This window comes from Tuber melanosporum (assembly GCF_000151645.1).
Source record: "Tuber melanosporum whole genome shotgun sequence assembly, scaffold_69, strain Mel28".
Lineage (NCBI taxonomy): Eukaryota > Fungi > Ascomycota > Pezizomycetes > Pezizales > Tuberaceae > Tuber > Tuber melanosporum.
In genome coordinates, this window is record NW_003299116.1 from 2,635 (window position 1) to 22,468 (window position 19,834).

The 19,834-nt window shown below is 46.1% G+C and overlaps 3 protein-coding genes; all 3 read right to left on the reverse strand.

Annotated features, from left to right (window-relative positions):
- Positions 1-3,941: 3,941 nt before the first annotated feature.
- GSTUM_00010281001 (uncharacterized protein) lies at positions 3,942-5,413 on the reverse strand (the record flags this gene model as incomplete). XM_002841188.2 has 1 exon in its annotated part: positions 3,942-5,413. Exon 1 carries the CDS (start codon positions 4,941-4,943, stop codon positions 3,942-3,944), a length of 1,002 nt encoding a protein of 333 aa, XP_002841234.1. The 5' UTR covers positions 4,944-5,413.
- Positions 5,414-6,153: 740 nt separating this feature from the next.
- GSTUM_00010283001 (uncharacterized protein) lies at positions 6,154-7,744 on the reverse strand (the record flags this gene model as incomplete). The annotated part of the gene is made up of 3 exons (XM_002841189.1): positions 6,154-6,651; positions 6,709-7,329; positions 7,385-7,744. 3 exons carry the CDS (start codon positions 7,742-7,744, stop codon positions 6,154-6,156), a joined length of 1,479 nt encoding a protein of 492 aa, XP_002841235.1.
- Positions 7,745-7,779: 35 nt separating this feature from the next.
- GSTUM_00010284001 (uncharacterized protein) lies at positions 7,780-8,067 on the reverse strand (the record flags this gene model as incomplete). The annotated part of the gene is made up of 1 exon (XM_002841190.1): positions 7,780-8,067. One exon carries the CDS (start codon positions 8,065-8,067, stop codon positions 7,780-7,782), a length of 288 nt encoding a protein of 95 aa, XP_002841236.1.
- Positions 8,068-19,834: the final 11,767 nt, after the last annotated feature.

Below are 19,834 nucleotides of genomic sequence, written 5' to 3' on the forward strand. Positions count from 1 at the left end.
TGGCTAATGCTCGAGCTGCCGGATTGGAAGTTGGGCTTCCGACTGTGGCACGATATTCCCGGAATGCACTAAGAAACGCGCAAAACGCAGGGCCGATCTAGGAACTTGAGTAAACAGTTATGCCCAGTGAGGATAAGACACTGCTCCGTACTCGTGTTGCATAGTACGAGTACGGTACTTGTACCGGTATCATACCGCGGATCAATTGTTGTCTGACACATTGTACTCGAGTACTTGTGCCCGAGTTCCCGTTCCTCCCAAGGCCGGGCAACCCTTCCAGAGCAACTGTTGGCCGGGCTCAGAGAGAGCTCTCTGAACTCGCATAACGGTACTATGTGATGCATCTTATTCCCCCCGGCGGCCCACCAACCAATGCACCATAATTCCTCCTCTACATAACAATACTGGTATCACATACTCCCCCTCAGGAGCTCCACCACTTCCACCACCCATACGAGCCACAATAAGCCCCACCGCTCGCCCGCCCGCTCCCCTGCACTTTTTAAAGAGGGCAATATGAGTGACAGCCAATGACCACAAGATGGATACCGTAAAATACCAGCAACGCATCCAGTGATCCCTCCTGTAGCTAATCTAATCTGGTCCAATCCAATAAAACGATCGCTCAGCATGAGCGAAGGAGCGCGCCGTAATTTCGGCATGATCATGATCATGATCAATCAATAAGTATTCATAGGTGGTGGTGGTGGAAGCGGTCGATTTTGAAATAATGGGCGTGGGGTGAGGGGTTACTATCTTGAGGCTTTGACAAGTTAAGCGACAGATGGAGGATTTCCTCATTCAAGTACAGCATGGTGGGCTCAAGTAATCCCCCCCCCATGTTGTTGCATTGCTCGAGCAGAGTACCGGTACCTATATGAGTATGTGCTTCGGGAGAGGGATGTCGGTAATAATGCCCGTACTCGTACCGCCCCGCAGCAATAGATATTCTTTCTTCTTCTTCTTCTTTCTCTCCCTTTCCCTTCCAAAGGATTCCATCGACGTGTAAGAGAAATACGATGGTCCAGTGATTCTTGCCGATGGGTTTGCCCACCGTATGATAGGATGTGATGATAAAGTTACCAACAGAGCGCGGGAAATGTATGCCACTGCTGCTCTCCGCTGAAACGATGGATGGTCTACCCCTCCCGTTCACCGGGCTCGGAGAATGGACTACTCGAGTACTCGAGTACAGCACCGTTTACCACTAGGGGATAGATACAAGTGACCCATTCAATCGTTACAGGCACAGCAGAGCATAAACGGCAATTAGGATTGGTTAAATATTCCCTCCGTTTTCTGCCGCTTCGCTCACCATACTCGAGCATGCGATTTCATGCTGCTTCTCGCTGTTGATGCACCGTTGATTGGCGGAGGGTAGGACAAGGGTGGAGGCGAGGTGTGGGTGAATTATTCCGCTTCCCCTTTGAAACAGCCGGTCAGCCAGGGTGTTGCCTCGTTCTCACCAGCGGGTGTTCGGGTTATGCATGGTAAACACGTAAGCCTGCATAACGATGGGGAGAAAATTAGGGAGAAGAGGGAAAAAAGAAAGGAAGGAAAAAACTGCATAGGAAGGAAGGATTCCACTCAGTCAATTCGAGTGAGAGGCGATGATCATGCACGGACCGCTATCGTGATAGATTAGAGGGTGTTTGGCCCAGGGTGCAGGAGGGCTGAGGGGAAATGGTTTGCGGCGTGGGCAAGGCCTACCTACCGGTAGTGGATAAGTTGGAAATTTGTCCCGGTAGAGAACATGTACTGTACCCGTACTAGTACTCGAGTACAGTACAGTGCCGGTACTCGTACTGTGCAATTCCACCTGGGGCACTGGGACACAGTGCTCGTCCTCGTACTTTATGATACTGTACGAGTACTGTACGAGCAAAAAAATGATTATTCCTGCGGCCCCGGAGCTCGCATCGTCGAGTCGAGACTCCTGGTGTGCTCGCGAGCCTCGCTTTCCCAGCCAGCCAGCTAGCCCAACCAGCAGCCAGCCCCCAACTCAATCCTGAGCCCGACGTTTTACACGCACCCACGATAATTTACATACAATACCCCTTCCCTCCCCCCCCCCTCTTTCTCCTTCTTTTTCCTTTCCTCTTTAATTCTCCTATTTTTTTTCCCATTTCCCTCCGGTAAAAATTTGAAAATTAAAATCATGACCACCGCAACGGCCACCATTTCTCCCGCAGCGACAATGTTTCTGCTCTCTTCTCATCATCACCATCGTGCGCGGGTCGAAGCACCGATGCCCTCGCTAACACCCCTGCCTCAGTCCCCGGAGGAGGCGGTTGCGGAGGTTGAGGCCGAGGTCGAGCAATTCCGCCGACAGCTCTACCTAAGACGGGGACTACCCTACCCAGGCCCGAAGAAGCCCATTGCGCTGCCTCGGCAAAATACGACCGTTGCTGCTCGGCAACAATACAGCTCTGACGAGTTCCCTAGAAAGGTAGTCGGGCTGTCGCCGGTTGCTACCGCTACTGTGGTTACCGGCGCTACTACTGCTATTGCTTCTGCTGCTGCGGGTATGTCTTGCTTGCTTGCTTGCGTTTGAAACGAGAATATATAGGAAGAGGAAATTGAGAGGGGAGGAAAAGATGGGGGAAAGAGAGAAACATGACTTACCCATCATTCATCCCTTCCGGGCTTCCGTCGGAGGTACTTTGTTTCCGATGAAGCCGATAAACTGGACGAGTGGGGAAGTTGTATGTAATGTCATGAGGAAGAAGGGGAAGAAAAGAGTCTTGCGAGTGCAATGCAGCAACTGACCATGGAGGTGTTTTTCATTTTAATAGCGGTTGAACTCAAGGCGGGATCCTCATCGTCCTCATCACCACCACTATCGCCGTCGTCATCAGTGACCGCCTCTGCTCATCCTAGTAGTAGCGGTAACAGTGGTGACAATAACACCTGTCTACCAAAACCATTTTCCCAATTAATGGAAGACCTCATTAGAACGCACTCGTCCACCGCCTCACCTTCTGGTCAGAAATATTCCAAAGACCTGCTGCAGGGGAGGATCGGGCATTATAAGGATGCCATGTTTGGCGGTGGGACTTACTTTGGGAGCTTCACCTGAGTTACGGTACTCTTACTTTGCTTTTTATTACCCTTCTTGGCGGGTGGCAGCGTTTCGGCGTTTCCTTTTTACCTATTCTCCCTTCTTTTGTTTCCCTTATCTTTTGGTCACGGGAAGGATTAGCTTTTTAATGGGACTTGCATTTTGCGCCTCATCGGACGGAACGGGATGGATGGTCATCGGTTGGTTTTTTTTACGTTTACTCGAGTACAGTCGCACCTCGCTATAATGGACCTCTTTGTATGAGAAACCTCGCCATTACGAATGAATCGTACGGGAATCAAGACCCCTGCTCCCATACAAACAGTACTCGCTATAAGGAATTCACTCCAAAACCTCGTTATAACGAACAAAAACCCCCCAACTCTTGGCGTTCTTTATAACGAGGTGCGACTGTACTCATTTACTTCGGTTGTACAAAAGGTGTCGTAGGGGTTGGCTTCTTCTCCCCTTTCCCCTTTTTTATACTAAAAATCTCCTGGGCGAGGCGTTTCGAGCATTTCGTTTCATTTCTCGATGGATGAGTTCATGGGTTTCCCACTATCGTTGATGGGGTTTCTTGTCTTTCTGTTATTTTTCAACTGAAAAAAGGAAAAGGCGGGAGAGATATATGTCGAAAGAAAAAAGAGGGATTATAGCTCTGGTCTTGAGCGCTTTGTACATTTACTGTAGTTAGCATTGTCATCAGCATTACCAACATACCCTGCCCGTGGTACTCGGATTTGGTTTGATCTGATCATTGTATATTAGATTTTAACATTATCGATCACACGGTAGGAATCTGGTAACAGAATCACCATCATCACTTTTGGGAGTTAAAATGATCGACCTTGAAGCGCCCCCGGCAAGGGTGGTATTGATATCAAATGTCCAACGGAAACCCCGTTCCCCCAGCCGCCACCGCCGCCAAAAACTTCTCCCTCTCAACCTCAACAGTCCCACGAACCTTCATCCCGGCGACAAGACTAGCCCCAACCCAACTCCCGAAGCTTTCCACGCCAGCGATCCTGCCACGACCACCAGTATCTCCCCCTCCCTTCTGCCCCTCCGGCGAAGCCGTAGCCTCCCTGCGCCATTGATACCCCTCTTCCACCCCTTCCTTGCCTGCGGGCATCTTCCCCTTCCCCGTCTTAACAGCCCTCCTCCCGACACGCTCCCACCCCCTGCACTTTACCAACACACGTACCTCATCAATCACCCGCTTTTTCAGGCCGGGCACATAACTCCCCCCGCCGGTGATAATGATGCGCTGCATGACGGCAGCGCGGACATCAATGGGACAGTCGCGGAGGGCACGGTACACGAGCTCTGGGAGAGCATAATCATCGTCGTCGGGATATTCGGGGGTGGGTGAGTCTGTGGTCGTGGTTGCGAAGAAGGTTTTTTCGGCGGGTGTGGCGAGTTTGTTGAAGGGGAATGTTAGTGTTTTGGGGGGTGTGGGTGTTGTTAAGGGGATTGTTATCGTTATTTCGTCTTGGTGGCGGGAGGAGGGGGATGACGATTGGCACCAGCTGGCTCTGGTGAGGATTTCTTCCACTTCCCAGTCTGCTACCGGTATCTCGTTGTCTTCGCTAGTGCCGTTGCCGTTGTCCTCGTCACTGGAGGAGGAGGAATATTCTTCTTGGAGGAATTTCCGCCAAAAGTCCCGGTATGTGCGGCCCCCGCGGCGACTGCGTTTGCCGGGGCCTACCACTCTCATTTCGTAGACTACGTTTATCACGGCCTCATTCCAGCCCACGTCCAGCACCACCCCGCTCCTGACTCCCGCTCCAACGACCGCCATAACAGGCTCTTGCATTAACATCACGGCCGGCATTTGGAAGTGCACGAATAGGCTCTTGACGACCTTGCTCAGCACACCCATGTCCACCTCCGTCTTCACCAATAACACTATCCTTCGCGTTTTCGAATCCAGCAATAAGTACTTGTTATACGCAACCCTCACACCCCGCTCGAGTGCGTCCTCGATGGTCTCCACATTGTGCCATAATTCCCCACGCGAAGCGGATGAGGTGCCCGTCGGCGAGTACCATCCCCCCAGACCCCACAGGTCGCCCGATCGCTTCCAGAATTCGGGATTGGTCCAGGGCAGGATGCAGCGCGGGTGCGGCTCGCTTGGGTACCCGGCTTGGAGGTTCCGCGTGCCGATTTGGAAGATTAAGGGGTCTTCGGAGTGGTGTAGGTGTAGGGCCGAAGATGGGGAGTAACGGGGAAGGAGGAGGCTGGTGGTGCTGCTGGGTGTGAGGTTGGTTGTGATGGTGGTGGTGGCAGTTGTGGTGTGCGTGGAGTGGCGGAGACGGTAGGGGGTTAATGGCCCGGGGGACAGTGAGGATGTCATGTTTGACATGGGAATTGGGATGGTGAAAGAGGTGATAGTCGTATGATATCAATACTATCATATCATATGATACAAGGATGAGTTGCACCCCTAGGCTTTACCCCGAAAAGTTAGACTAGGGTTCCCCGAGGGCTCTTCTCAACCGCCACGCTTGGCACTCCAAAAACACTATTTTAACCTCACCAAGAAAGAAGGAAAGAAAAAAAATTCAACACCACCATCACAACAATAATATTCCCCGCGTAATCAACCGACTACTGTAACGAATCCGCACGGAGCAGCCTACTGCAAGGTTAGTTCGTCCATCTCCGCCCTTCTACTTCCATTCATTTTTTCCCCCGCGATGATTAAGAAATGTTTCATGCACCACTCTCAGACTCCTTTTTTTTTCGAGTCGGTGATGAGAATTGAACTCAAACGATCTATATGAGCACTTTAGATACATTCCTTTACGCTTTGTCGTTTTGAAGATGGGATTTGGTTTTTGCTGATTGGGGTTTTAAGGTGTTGGTTTTGGCAGACTTGGTCTGTTCAGTTATTTCAGTATCATACCTGTGGTATTGCACGTGGGTAGCGGCGGATTGCATGGGTGTGTGGGTGGTGGTTGTATATAGAGAGGATAGATCGGGATCTCATGGTAGCAAAATATGATTCTCAGTTACAATACCAGTACCATACATCTATCCATCCATATCCGCTGTAAAAGTACATCCACTTATCCAGCCTGCCTGCCCTGCTACTGCCCCCCTTGCTTCTGTACCTGCCTCGATAATAAAAGATACACGTTCTCCCCAACCTTGTCAAAGAACTCCTTCCGCCTCATCTCCTCGTCCTCCACGCCGACGCCAATGGCCTCTCCATTGAGCGTGTCCAAGTCTCTCTTCTGCGAGCTGACCCAGCGCTTCACGAAGTCGGCTGGGTCGACGCTCATGGCATGCCAAAAGTCACGCTTCGCCTTAGAGTGGTTGATGCTCTGGACAAGAAGCGCGATTTGCTCGTCGATTGTGGAGATCTCGCGCAGGCCCTGGAGGTTCGATGGAGAGGTGAGGAGGGCGCTCATTTTGGCCCGGATGGGGTCATCGATGGAGACGGTCACGTCGTAGACTGCGGGAGAGAAGTGCTGTGGGACATCGCAGCGAATGGTGTAGTTGATTGATATGGGCTCCAGCGGGAGGATGTGCGCGAGGGTTAGCTCGGGGATTTGGGGGAAGTAGAGGCGGTCTTGGGCAAAGATCTGTTTGTTTGTAATGTTAGTAGCTATAGAGTGGCGAGAAGGAGGTTAGATGGAAACCTTTTTAAGATTCTCGTCACAATTGATGGTTCTCCGTTCGTCGGGGTCTTGAAGACCATTAATCCGTACGTATTCCCAGATTCCCATGACTATACCCGCACGAGTATCCTCCTTCGTATCTAGCAAGTCTGCGAGAGCGGAGTTTAATCTGAATCTATCCGGAACCTCGTCTCGGATAAGTTTAATGGTGCAATTGACATTCTCATCGCCCTTTCTTTCAAATTCAAACCCGTCAAATTCCAGCGGTCCCTGGGGGGCTGCGCCTGGCGGCACATTCGGTGCAGTCTTCCTCCACTCGATAACGTTGCCTTCCGGGTGGATATCCTTGTTTCTGTCAAGCTCAACGGTGATTCCTTTGAAGAAGTGCGAGAATTTCTTTTTGGGTGGCTGGATAGGATCTGTGAATCCGGGTGTGGGTTCGAGATTGAGGTCGGAGTCTGGATCGACTTCTGCCGCGTCGTCTTCTTCGTCCTCGAGTAGTTTGCCTTCAATTCTCACGCGGAATGTCGGGATCTGGCCGGTGTCAAAATCGAATGCGTTTTCGTCTAGCGGGCGATCGGAATTCTGCCATGGCTGGTCTTTTGCACTATTGGAAATAAATATCCGAAGGGTTTTGTAATTCTACAATAGTTCCCCATTAGCTCTACCTTCCCTATCATTCTCGAGGAAGACAAACCTTGACATTCCTATTAACCGCATCCTGCACATCCAACCTCTTCCTCAGAATCGTCGCATCGTACCTCCTCTCCATGTCCCTAAGTTCTTTATAAAGCGCTACATTGGGAACGATCTCATCCACACCGTCGGGGATCATCTTGTCCGTCGGCTTCCTCGCCCGCCTCTTCGCCAGCTCTCGTTCTGCCATCGCCGTCTGGTGCTGCTGGTGTAATTGTTGCTGCGAGAGCGCAGATTGGTGCGGCACTGCGGTGTTTCCAAGCATGGGGCCAGGACCTCTGCGTGCGGTGGTGGGTTGTCCGTAGCCTTGGCCATGGGAAACGCGTTGAGGGTGCGGCGATGGACGTGGGTGGTGCTCCATGTCGTTGTGCCCTAAATGAACGGGACGTGGGGAAGCTAAGTAGGTGAGTAATTGTGGTTGCGATAGTTGTGGTGGTGGTTGTGCCTTTTTTCTTCCCCCTTGCTTGTAGGGAAAGAATGTTTGGGCGTTGTGTTTCGATGATTTGGCCAAGGGGAGGGATGTGCAAGGGCGTGCTTGCCCCGGTTGGGATTTGCTTGGCGGCTTGGCGGCAATAGGGGAGCGGAAATGAATGGAAACCAAACTTGGCGGAGCCTTGCCAATACCATCGCACAAAGAAACTCCGCACAGAAAAGCTCAGCACAGAAAAGCTCCACATAAACCATCATGCCACGAGAGCCAGACGGAAAACGACGCGAAGCGACGTTGCCCGAGAGGGTTAAGGTTATCGAACTTAGGAGTGCTGGCCATAGCTATCGGTCCATCGAACGAGAGACCGGAATTTCAAAGTCACAGGCGGCAAACATATGGCGCCGGTTTACGGTGGACGACGACATCATCCCACAACTTCACAGCCGACGTGGTATGAAGTCGAAGCTTGATGAGAGGGATAAACGGAGACTGGTCCGACTATCTGATGCCCATCCTCGAGCCACTTTGCAAGAACTTGTCAAAGAGTCGGGGCTTCCAATTCATCCAAAGACTGCTGGGAAATACCTTCGAAAAGAGAATCGTTTCGTCCGGTTTATAAAGCGGAAGCCATAGATCGATCTATCGGTTAAGCAGATGCAGCAGGTGCTGGAGATGAAAGGGTTGGAGATTGGGGCGTGGAACTCGGTGTATGTGTCGAGAAAATACGATTCCACTTTAGTAGACGGTATCGGAAAGAGGCACGGAAGCGGAGGAGTATTTATGGTGATAGGGGGGGTTGGTTGTTTGGATTGGTACAGGGTGTGTGGGAGGTATTGCCGTGGGATGATATTTGTACCTGTACTTGGATGGATGGGATGCTAGGGCGTGTGATGTTCCCGCGTAATGAGGTGGGCCGAGGGTAGTAAATTATGTACTTCATTGCTACTTTTCCCGAAGATACCTTATTTTATGCGGCTCATTTCTCTTTGGTAAATTGGAGTTCTGGTGGCATCATGGTAAAAAAAATCAGACACGGCGTGCTAGGTTGAGTCTAACTTAGTGTCCAGTCATTCGTATTCTCTTATTGGGGCCAATGAGTGATTATGTGTGATTATGTGTGCAGCAGTTGACTCCACAGCAAGCTAACTTAAGGGTGGGTTTCGTATATTTGCTATTAGAATATCAGGCGATTTGGTGTTTTCTAGGTGTCCGTTATATAGCTAATATAGTCTTCTTTTGCTCTCGGTTTTATCTTAGGAAAACGGTTTAATTGGTTCTGCACTATGAGGCCTCAGCTATGAGACCTCAATTAGCTGCAGTGATGCTACTCTAGTTGAGATTTAGAGGTTCTATACTTGCGTGTGCCAAGGTTTGACGAGCAAGCTTATAGTTATGGGGAGGGAGAGGGAGGGAGAGAGAGAGCTCAAAGTAGCCTACCGGTAAGGGCGGTGAATGAGGCGTGCGTAACGGTGCATTGTAAGGAGGGTGAAGATCTCACCCATTTGAGTCGTCTGAGATGTTATCAAGTATCATAGCCGCCAATGTCATGTACCATAGTTACTCGTAGTGACTTGCTAGGCCTCATTTGAACGGGAAACCAATTGTTTGGGAACAGAGCAGCTAAAGCTCGATCGCGGTTCTTAACCACAAACTTTCCCACTCTGTGGTGCCGGGTGCCTTGGAGTTGGCCTGGTTGGTTTGGTGTGAAGGAGGTACCGCATTTGCTTCTTACGAGCACCAAGTGTGGGGGCCCTCGCCACAGGGGCTGCCATATTCTACCCGGCGTTCTAGTGCTCCATCTTGAATTTCCTGATAATGGATGCTGGTCAACCTGTATATCTCGGAATTTGGGCGTGGTGGCTCCGAAAACACGGGTAATGGGGGAAGTGGCACCCGAAATACTCACGATCACGTTTTCCTTGGGATCAATTAAGCCCCAACACTTCTAAAGTTGTTACCACCGGAAAACCGTGCCAACTCCCTGATGCAGGACAAATGAAGTGCTGCTGCTTCCCTGGCGAGACAGATGTTTGCTTTGTCAGTGGAAATATCTCCCAGGGGCTGTATATCACACATCTATTTCCTCCCAACGTCCATGGTGGGGTGGTCTGAAAGAAACTTATCCTTCGCGCCCTTCTTGTGGCCAAATATGAACTTCCAGAAGGGTGGGAGTCACTTCGGACACCTACAGTACAGTACATTACTGATAACGATACTGTATTTGTAAACTGCCAATTATTCTTGTGCTGATTTATTCCCCCCACTATTGTCGTGGACTAATTCCCACCAATTGCCCTGCAGGTTTTCATATCCAAGACCGAACCCCAGCCAACGATTTGAACCCCGCTATTGCTTATCCTATCATATATCCGTCCCACCTATAACACATGGCTTTCTTTCTTTTTTTTTGGCTGTGTGGTGATCCAGGCGATGAATTGATCATTGGCAGCCTTGCCTGGAGTGTGAGTCAACTACTGTGCTACCAGTAGGTGATATGTCTCGCGCTTGTAGGTGAAACGGTTTAGTTGGGCAGACTATGATGCTATGGCTGTATTCTCACGTCCGTGTATAGGGTGAGAGGCTATCATCAAATACCAAAGTGATTGGATGTTCCCTCGGATGGTTTGCCGACTGTCCAGGTACGATATCAACACAGTTTATGTTTGTATGCCGGCCGCGCAATTGAGGGTCGGTACCTAGTGGCTTGTTAGTTTGCTGTTTGGTCTCTTTGTGTGATTCGGAAATTTGGTCTTCTCATACTACAGTAAGAAGCATACAGTAAGTGTCCAAGCGATTGTCCCTAGTTTCCAATTTTTGATGTGATCACGTGGTTTAGTAGGGAATCTGGACTCCAATTTTCAATGACCCTTAAGTATCTGAATAACGTACAGCACAAGCACACGTTAGGTCCTATTCTTTGGATCAAGTGAGCCGATGCTTTCTCCCCGCGGTATGCTGCAAGCAGAGCATCCTTGGGCAGGGCCGCACACGGCGCGCACTTTAACGCCCAGCTCCTACCGCGCGTCCCATAAAGGCGAGATAAATGTGCTAGGCCCTCGCAGCAGCTGCCTCTCTCTTAACAAGGCACTGTTTATATTGCTTTTGTTTTGTCTCAGCCGAGGGCTGAGTTTGTGGTGTTTCTACTCGCGTAGCTAGGGAGGGAAACACCAACGTGCCCGGTCCTATCATAGCACTTCTGTGGTTCGAGTTCTTACAGAGTGCTCAGAGGATTTTTTACTAGCCAAACAGATCTCACGCCTTGCGTGAGGATTTATAACATTACTTCCCCACCAAACCGGAGGATAAGCCCGCTGCGGCTGGAAACGTCGCACATTTGGCATCAGATAGATGTCCTTCCTTTACTCAGCTGCCAAGATACCTTACCGTATTAGGGTGTGACTGGTGGCATACTCTAGTACGAGTCAGGGAGAGGTGCAATGTTACAGAAGTCAGGAACCCAGACCAGTTACTTAGAAGTTACACCTAATTGAACAAGTGAGAATCAAGGTTTTAAAAGGAATTTCCATTATCTCAATGTATTGTACTCATAAAAATCGGGTGATTTCCGAACCCCCCCTAATTGGTATTATCACGTTAGGATACTGGCACAAGTATCATACTAAAACGCTCCTTTACTACCGTATATAATGTGATACCTGCTACCTCCTGCTCTAGGACTCTAAATTACCGTGCACTATTCTTGAGTGGTATCACATCTTACTGGTTCCGTTCAATCAGCCAAAATGTCGTATGGACCCTTCCCGGATGTTTTGAACCAGGTGGCTAGTGCGTATCTTCCGCAGGGTTGGAATATTGACTGGGACAACAATAGCTTTGAAGAGAGGAAAGCTGTGTTTTTTGATAATTTATGGCGAGAATATCCTCCAAGATGTGGGTCCAATGTTCATAGACTCTATCGCAATTTTCTATACTAATGTGTAGGTTTAGCTAGCGCCGCTGATCGAGCGACCACATTTCTCACATAGAATATTGTTGGAAATTACGTTATTCCTTTCCTATCTGGTGATGGGGCTGTGTTGGTCATATGACACAGACACATGACTGAGTATATATGCTATTGTATTCTAGCATCTTCTAGAGATTTCCTTGGTATGAGGCAGTGCTCATGTAATGATAAAGGGGTATATAAAGGGCAGGTTCAGCCCTGTTCTTAGAAAGAGTGCGCAAGCTTGGATTAATCTTTAAGTCTTCAGATTTTATTGTGGTTATAATTGTTACTTTATTATCACAACAGTTAGTACAATAAATGCAAATATTTTCAGGTCATGAGTCCGGGTTTGTGAGATACTTCCGCATTCCCACTATAAACCAGAAGACCTCTGAAGTACTCTGGGCGAAGGCATCACCATCTCCCACCCTGAACCAAACCTCTATTAGTTCTTAGCAAAAGATTTCTTTTACGACGTACATGAGTGCCTAACTACCTCCTCTAAACATGACCTTCACTACTGTAAAGTGTAACATGATCGCAAGGTGCTAGTCACATTATCGGTAAATAGTACGATAGTTGGCAGATGGCCTGCTCTACCTGAGAGGAGGTGAGAGCTGAGAACTAAAAGAGATTTTAAAGGTGTACTGAGGAACAAAGAAGTAATCATTCAACCAAGTATATTGAAATACTGTCTGTTGAATTCTGCCTTTTCCATCATGGAATCAGGCGGTCTGTAAATACACAAATCTGTTCATGTCTAGCATGAACAAAACTAATCAAAGGTATCAAGCGATACTCTTTAGTAAAACAAACCAAGTATCAAAACGATACTTAAAACAAAACATAAAACAAAACTAAGTATCAAATGATACTTAAAACAAACCAAGTATCAAAGCAATATTTAAAACAAAACATAAAACAAAACTAAGTATCAAATGATACTTAAAACAAACCAAGTATCAAAGCGATACTTAAAACAAAACATAAAACAAAACTAATAACCAAGTACTTGTACTGGTTATATTCTTCAAAACAAAACAACCTTTTAAACAAACAAAACCTCATAGTCATCAAAAGCGGAGTCTGAGAAACTAAAGGCTTCAGTTTCCACTATTAGTTCTTCATCATAAGTGTTACACCAGGGACAAGAAGACATCTTAAGAAATCATCGAGACTCAAAGAAATGCAAATCACAAGAGTTACAAATACCAGATTCATGCTGTACATCTACCCAAGTGTTATTGCAATCAGGACAGTAGTCCACCCAGAGGGTAGCGAAGTAGTCTTCAAGTTGGATAACATCGCAGTTCAACAACAGTCCAACAATTTGTTATCGTAGCCTCACATTGAGTTCCACATAGTTTGACATCGTTATGGTATTCGGATGGTAGATGGTGATCAGATAAGGTTGTTGAGAGCCTGCTCCATAGCCTGATTTTCCTTATCGCTGCTTTCGAATACTGACTCAAAGTATGGTACCCAAAACCCATCCCTAGCTTTGAGTTCCATCTGCTATCGCTCAGTTTTTGGCATTGTTGGTATCCAGCATATTGTGATATAATTTATCATTGGAGGGAGGGATTCGTTTGGCATGTTGTCTTTCCACCATTCGTTCACCATATCCATAGTATGATCCAGTCCTTCTAGTAGCTCCCAGCTGTTTTCTCTCATTGGGTATTCTTTCCATTTGACCAGGAACTGATCACTCCCATTCCAAAGACAGTGGTCTTGCATTTCTTCAACTTCTTATTCATCTTTCTTGTCAATGATGATAGGTGCAGGTCAAGAGTGGATTCTTCCAGGGAACTTGGAGTTGTCATTTGAGTGGAATTGCTTGACAGCACAGGCATGGAAAACTGCAGTATTGTGGCAGTACATGCATCCATCCATCTGGACAGTGTAGTTTTCTGTATGCTCATCAAAAGATACGACCTTGAAAGATCCGCGCCATTGGGGTTGTAGTTTCTTGCTGCGTCCAATGTTGGTAATAAATATGTTTCCATGCACCATAAGCATATTACCTGGTGGAATAGGAACATGCTTGCACCCTCACTTCTGAGCAGTAGTGGTACTTCAGAATCGGGCAGTTTTAACAGCTTGGAAGAAATCATTCTGGATATCTTGATGGCGGTTTAAGTGGTCATCAGAGGTGGGAATTGAAGAATTCTTGAATAGTGGTGTAGGTAGGAGAGGGTATTGGTGGCCAAAGACTGCCTTGTAAAGAGTCATTCTCAAGATGTCTGAATATCCAGCGTTAATATATGCGGCGAGCTCAGTGAGGGCTGGTTCCCAGTTGGTCTGTCGTTCATTGATCATGTTCCTAATTCCGGTCTTGACTTCACAGATTTTTTGTTCTGCTTAGCCATTAGTCTTATGATGTCCAGGAGTAGCTATAATATGCTTGATTCCTAGAGAGGTCCAAGGTTTGTTTCCAGAATCTGGTGGTGAAATGCGGATCAGCATCACTAACAATAGATAATAGGTATCCATGGAGTGTAAATAGGTATTGCTGGAGGTTATTCTAGGTGTCTTTAGAGGAGTCGGTGATCTTTATTGGTATGAGCCATGTGTATCCTGGAAACCGATTCACAGCTACCAAGATGGTGTCATATCTGGCAGACCTGTTGAATGGTCTTGTGAAATTGATAGCATAGGATTTGAATATTTCATGTGGTAGCGGAAGGATCTACGCTTTCTCTTCAGGGAGTTGTTGTAACGTGTTTGCAAGGTGCTAATCACGTTATCGGTAATAGATACAATAGTTGGCAGGTAGTCTGCTCTTCCAGAGAGGAGGCGAGAGTTGAGAACTAAAGGAGGCTTCGAGGGTATACTGAGGAACAAAGAAGTAACTGTTCAACCAAGTATATTGAAATACTGTCTGTCGAATTCTGCCTTTTCTATTGTAGAAACAGGTGGTCTTTAAATACAAAAATCTGTTCATATCTAGCATGAACGAAACTAATCAAAGGTATCAATTGATATACTTTGGTAAAACTAATTAAGTATCAAAGCGATACTTAAAACAAAACATAAAACAAAACCAAGTATCAAAGCAATACTTAAAATAAAACATAAAACAAAACTAAGTATCAACCGATACTTAAAACAAATCAAGTATCAAAGCGATACTTAAAACAAAACATAAAACAAAACCAATAACCGAGTACCCGTACTGGTTTCAGTTGTGTTCGTTCCTTATTTGCCTGGCAGAGTTCACATTGTTTGACGAAATCACGGGGGTCCTTTCACATTTCAGGCTAGTAAACATATTTTCAGGTATATTGGAGGTTGCAGTCTGCACTATGGTGTCCTTTGTTGTGGATTTCAGTAATGATATATTCCCTAATGGTCATTCCATTGAATATATGCCCTTCTGGATGTATAGGCAATGTTCACCATAATGGGTGCTGGTATAAACCATTCCATTAGATATGTTGTAGGGGGCAAGATCTCCATGTCTGGAGCTATCCATAGCTTTGAAATATATTAGGTCATGGTGGTATCCTGCTATCATTTGGCTTCAGAAAGAGGAGGTTAATTTCTCTATAGTTGATCTAACATCTCGTTCATCTTCAATGAGGGATCCTCTTGTTGGCTCGATAGGGTCTTCCACTTCTTTAAAAGTTTCATAGAGCTGTCAGCCATGCTTGGAAATTGTGAGAGGCATGACAGAAACAATGTTTTCAATGTTATATACTCATAAGGGTCCACTGTATAGTGCTCGTGAATTGATTATAGAGTGTGAGGATGGCGATGCTGACTGTGGGGGGTGCAAATAGGATATTGCATCAATGTAGGATACTGTTTCTTCGAGTTGTTCAAGACCTTAGTGTGGTCTTAAAGCAGGATTAAGAGTAAGGGGAGGTTGAATTGATCCGTCATTGATGTCGTCCATTATCTGTTGTTGTTGTTCTTCTTCTGCAGTGTCGATGCTAGTATCTTTGGAATCTTCAGCAGAGGTATAGTACAGTCATTTGTATCTGTTGCCGAATTTAATTACAGTCTGGTGAAAGGGACAGGTATCAAGGTAACAGTGAGACCAGTGGAGTCTGCTTTGTTCAAGCTCATGAGGAGGTGTACTGCGGAGGGTGCAATCATCTTTCCACTCATTATCGATATCTTTTCCTTGTTCTGTTCCCACAGCTCTGTACATGGTGTAAAAGAAAGGATTAGAGGAAGGGGCAGTACTGGTGGTAGCCAATGATGGTTCTTGTTCATAGGAGGTGTTATCAGAGCAATCCTTGCTTTGTCTGGTATGGTCATAAACAAGAGGAGGGGTTGTAAGTTCTTGGTTCTCATATAGGTAAGAGAGGGCATCAGCTAAATAGTTGGTTCTTCCAAGGGTATAGATGATTTTTGCATTGTATTTGCTAATTTCTCCTATCCATCGTGTTCTTCTCCTTCCAGGAACTTTTTCTGTCTTGTAATTAGTGAAAGGTTGGTGGTCTGTAACAATGGTAAAGGTATTTCCCATCAGGATGTGGTTGAAAGCGGTAAGATTATCGATCACTGCAAGGGCTTTCTTGTCTGTGGTTCTATAGGTCATCTGTGAATTAGTAAACTTCCTACTGTGTAATGCCGCCGGTGTTACCATTTCATGCGAAAGTCTTTGTCCAACCCATGCTCCAACTCCAACATCTGATGTGTCAGTAATCAGCCATATCAGGTCTGGTTTACTGTAGTCAATAGGCTGTATAACATCAGCATTCTTAATCAATTTCTTAATGTTGGTAAAGGCTTGGTCATGAGTGTGGGTCCAGACAAATTCCGCATTGCCAGTAAGGTCTGTGAGTGGTGCTATTATAGTGGTGTGGTGTGGTAGAAACTGGGAGATCTAGTTGACTAGTCCTAAGAATCGCATAAGTTCTTTTTGATTTTGGAGTGTTGTCTATTTTGTTAAACAGGATATCTTTCCAGGGACTGTATATATTTCTTCATTATCTATCACATGTTCCAGGATATTGAGTTTGTTGACAAACAGGATTGATTTGTTTTTACTAGCGTAGAATTTAGCTTCCCTTAGTCTGGTACAAACGAAACCTATATGGTATGCATGTTCCACTTCGGAGTTTGAGAAGATAAGGATATCATCAATGTAAACCCATACAAAATTGTAGAACTATTCGCTTAGAAAGTTTTCCATAATTTGCATGAAGGTAGCGGATGCATTCATATCACTTTATAACATAACTCGGCTAATAAAACTTCCGAAGGGTGTTTTGAAACTGTTATAGTGTTCGCTTTCTAGATCTAACCTTGTCTGGAAGTAGGCATCGCTTAGGTCAATCTTGTTTTGGAATCTAGCCCATCCTACTACATTCAGGATTTGGGTTTGGTTTGGGATAGAGGAGCTGTGCATGACTGTATTTTCATTTCATAGTTTGATGTCAACCAGGGGGCGAATTCTTTTGCTGTCTGCTTTGGGTTGGACAAACATAGGTGTGGCACCTGATGCCTCGACTCGGTAGATGACTCCTCTTCTTTGTTGCTGGTTTATCCAGTCACATAGTGGGTTTTTGTATACGTTAGAGGTGGAGTAGGTAGATTGGTTCTTAAGATTAGAGGGCTCTTGAAGGCGGATATGGTGGTTCACTTCCCTCATAGGTGGTAGTTCTTTGGGGATCTGATCAGAGAAAACATCAGAGTACTCATCCAATAAGCGTTGAGTAGTTGCTTCACAGACTGCAGCTTGGTATTCTCAGCTTATTGGTTTGCATGAAACTCTGACCTTCTGATTTGGGAAATCAATAGTTGATTCCCCACATCTGATTATAGCTTTGTGGTGGTTCAGGAATGCCATCCCTATCAAGGCATTATATTTGGCTAGGTTTCCAACTAGCATCTCCTAAAGGGGTAGGATGGCGGAACAAAGTCGGATAGTTGCGCTACAAGTCTTATGGCTTGTGGATCATGATTCTTTTACTACCATATTGACAGGTATGGGGTGGTTCAGATTTTGGGTTGGAAGTCCATGGATGGAGACAAAGGTGTTACTGATTATATTTCTTCTAATTGCACCAGTATCAAATAGGACTCAAGCCCTCTTGCCATTGATCAGAATAGTACCTTCTAGGATGGTATGTGTTTTGAAGGTAGCAGGAGGTTGGACACTGTTTCATTCCACATTGATATAACCAATATGGATTTCCTCATATTCACTGGATTGGACATCATCACTATCACTTTCAATGTTATTGGCCGATGCCTCTTACTTAATCATCTTTCCTTTTCCCTTTTTCGTAGGGTAATTCTTTGCCAAGTATCTTATTTTTCTGCATTCAAAGCATTCTCTCTTCTGTCATCTTGATTCTTTGGTGGATTTTGTTTTCTTCTTGAAACCTTGTGGTGTGCCATCTTTAGAGTTGTTGGAGGGCTTATGTCGTGGATGCCTATTACTGTAACGATCCCCTTTTAGATAGTTAGTTCTTGGCGACGGGGAATGATACTTATCCTTTCTGTCTCCTTCTTTCTTTGTCTTACGATAGCTCTAGGCCTCTGCCTACGTTACTGATAGTACAAGACCTTTGTCTTCTATCGGAGACGCCTATCGTAAGCTTTCTCTAACTCGTCTTTATGACGAGCGCTTCTTGGCAGAGTAATAACGTCGCAATAAAGATAAAGATCGTAAAGGTGTTTTGTATTCGTTAAAGTAATAAGTAGGAAAAGTACTTAGACCAAAGCGTGAAGAACCTATCTTCCTCGGCCGCATCGGCCTCCTTATATAGTATTCTTCCCGCCCGTAGTCATGTGACCTAAAGTGGTCACATGTGCGAAATCAAATCATAACAAACTAATCATGTGACCAAAGTGAGCACATGCTCAAAACCCATGACCTTATAGCGAGGTCGTGTACAAAACTCATAAACCAATCATAACACAATAAACAAGTCATATGACTCGACTGAGTCATATGCGCGAAACCCATGACCTCATAATGAGGTCATATTCAAAACATAAATCATATGCGCAAGGCTTACCTGCAAGGCATACTCGCAAGGCATACTTGTCAGGCGCACGTCCCATGACTCATACTTGAGCCATGTGAGAAAAAGCATCACAAATCCCACACATAACAAATCATATGACCCTAATGAGTCATATGTGTGAAAAAATAACGTACCTGTGACTCATAACTATGCATCACGTGAAAGTCCTTTCCTCACTAAGCCACATTCGTGACAATTACTGCTAGTTGATACCTGTGTCTTCTATACCTTAGTTTCATGGAAGATTGCGTCCTTTCATTCTGCACTAGTGATTATTACTGATATGTCATCGTCATCTTCCTTGAGTGGCTCTACCTCTCGCCGGAGGGTAGAGTGCATGGCATCATAGAATCGTCGCTCAAGAATGTAGTTAGAGATGCTTCCTTTCTTTATTCTGTCCTTATACATCAGGAGATCTGTAGCTATGTCTATGATTCTTTTGACATGCATTCCATTGACTTGGTAGAGGTGGTTGAATTTGTTTTATAGGTGGTCGTTTGTGATAGAGGATTTGAATCAGCTTTTCAGGTAATTGAGAACAGTGGATCCTCTCAATCTTACATTTCTGCCATATTCCTTATAGCATTAGTGGTATGTATTGGTTGCCTTTCCTTCGCAGAATGATTCAATGTATAGTCCAAATGTTGGGTCTTCTACATCTTTCCCTTGTAGGAGAAGGTAGTGTGTGAGTTCAGTTGCTCATCAATCAAAAGCTTGAGGTTTGATATCTTTTCCTTCTCCAGTGAACTTCGCTGGGATGTGGAGTTTGAACTTAGGGGGTTCAAATGCACCAGGTACTTCCTCTTCTTCGGGCAGAGTCCTAGATTTTCCTCCTCCTGAAGGCCCTCCTCCTGTACTAGCCATATCTGATTTGCTACTAGATTTGGAGTTAATCGGTGGTTCCAGGGAAGGCTTCTTTGCTGGGGTAGAAGGGAATTCTCCTGGAGGTTGTGTATCTTCCGTGTTTGCGGGCTCTCCCTCCTCCATTGCAGAGCGCCGGGGTTGTTTCTTTCTTGTTAGGTGTTGCCATAGGATTTGCTTCTTACTTCTGGTCATCAATAACTCTATGTTGGTTTCGAGACA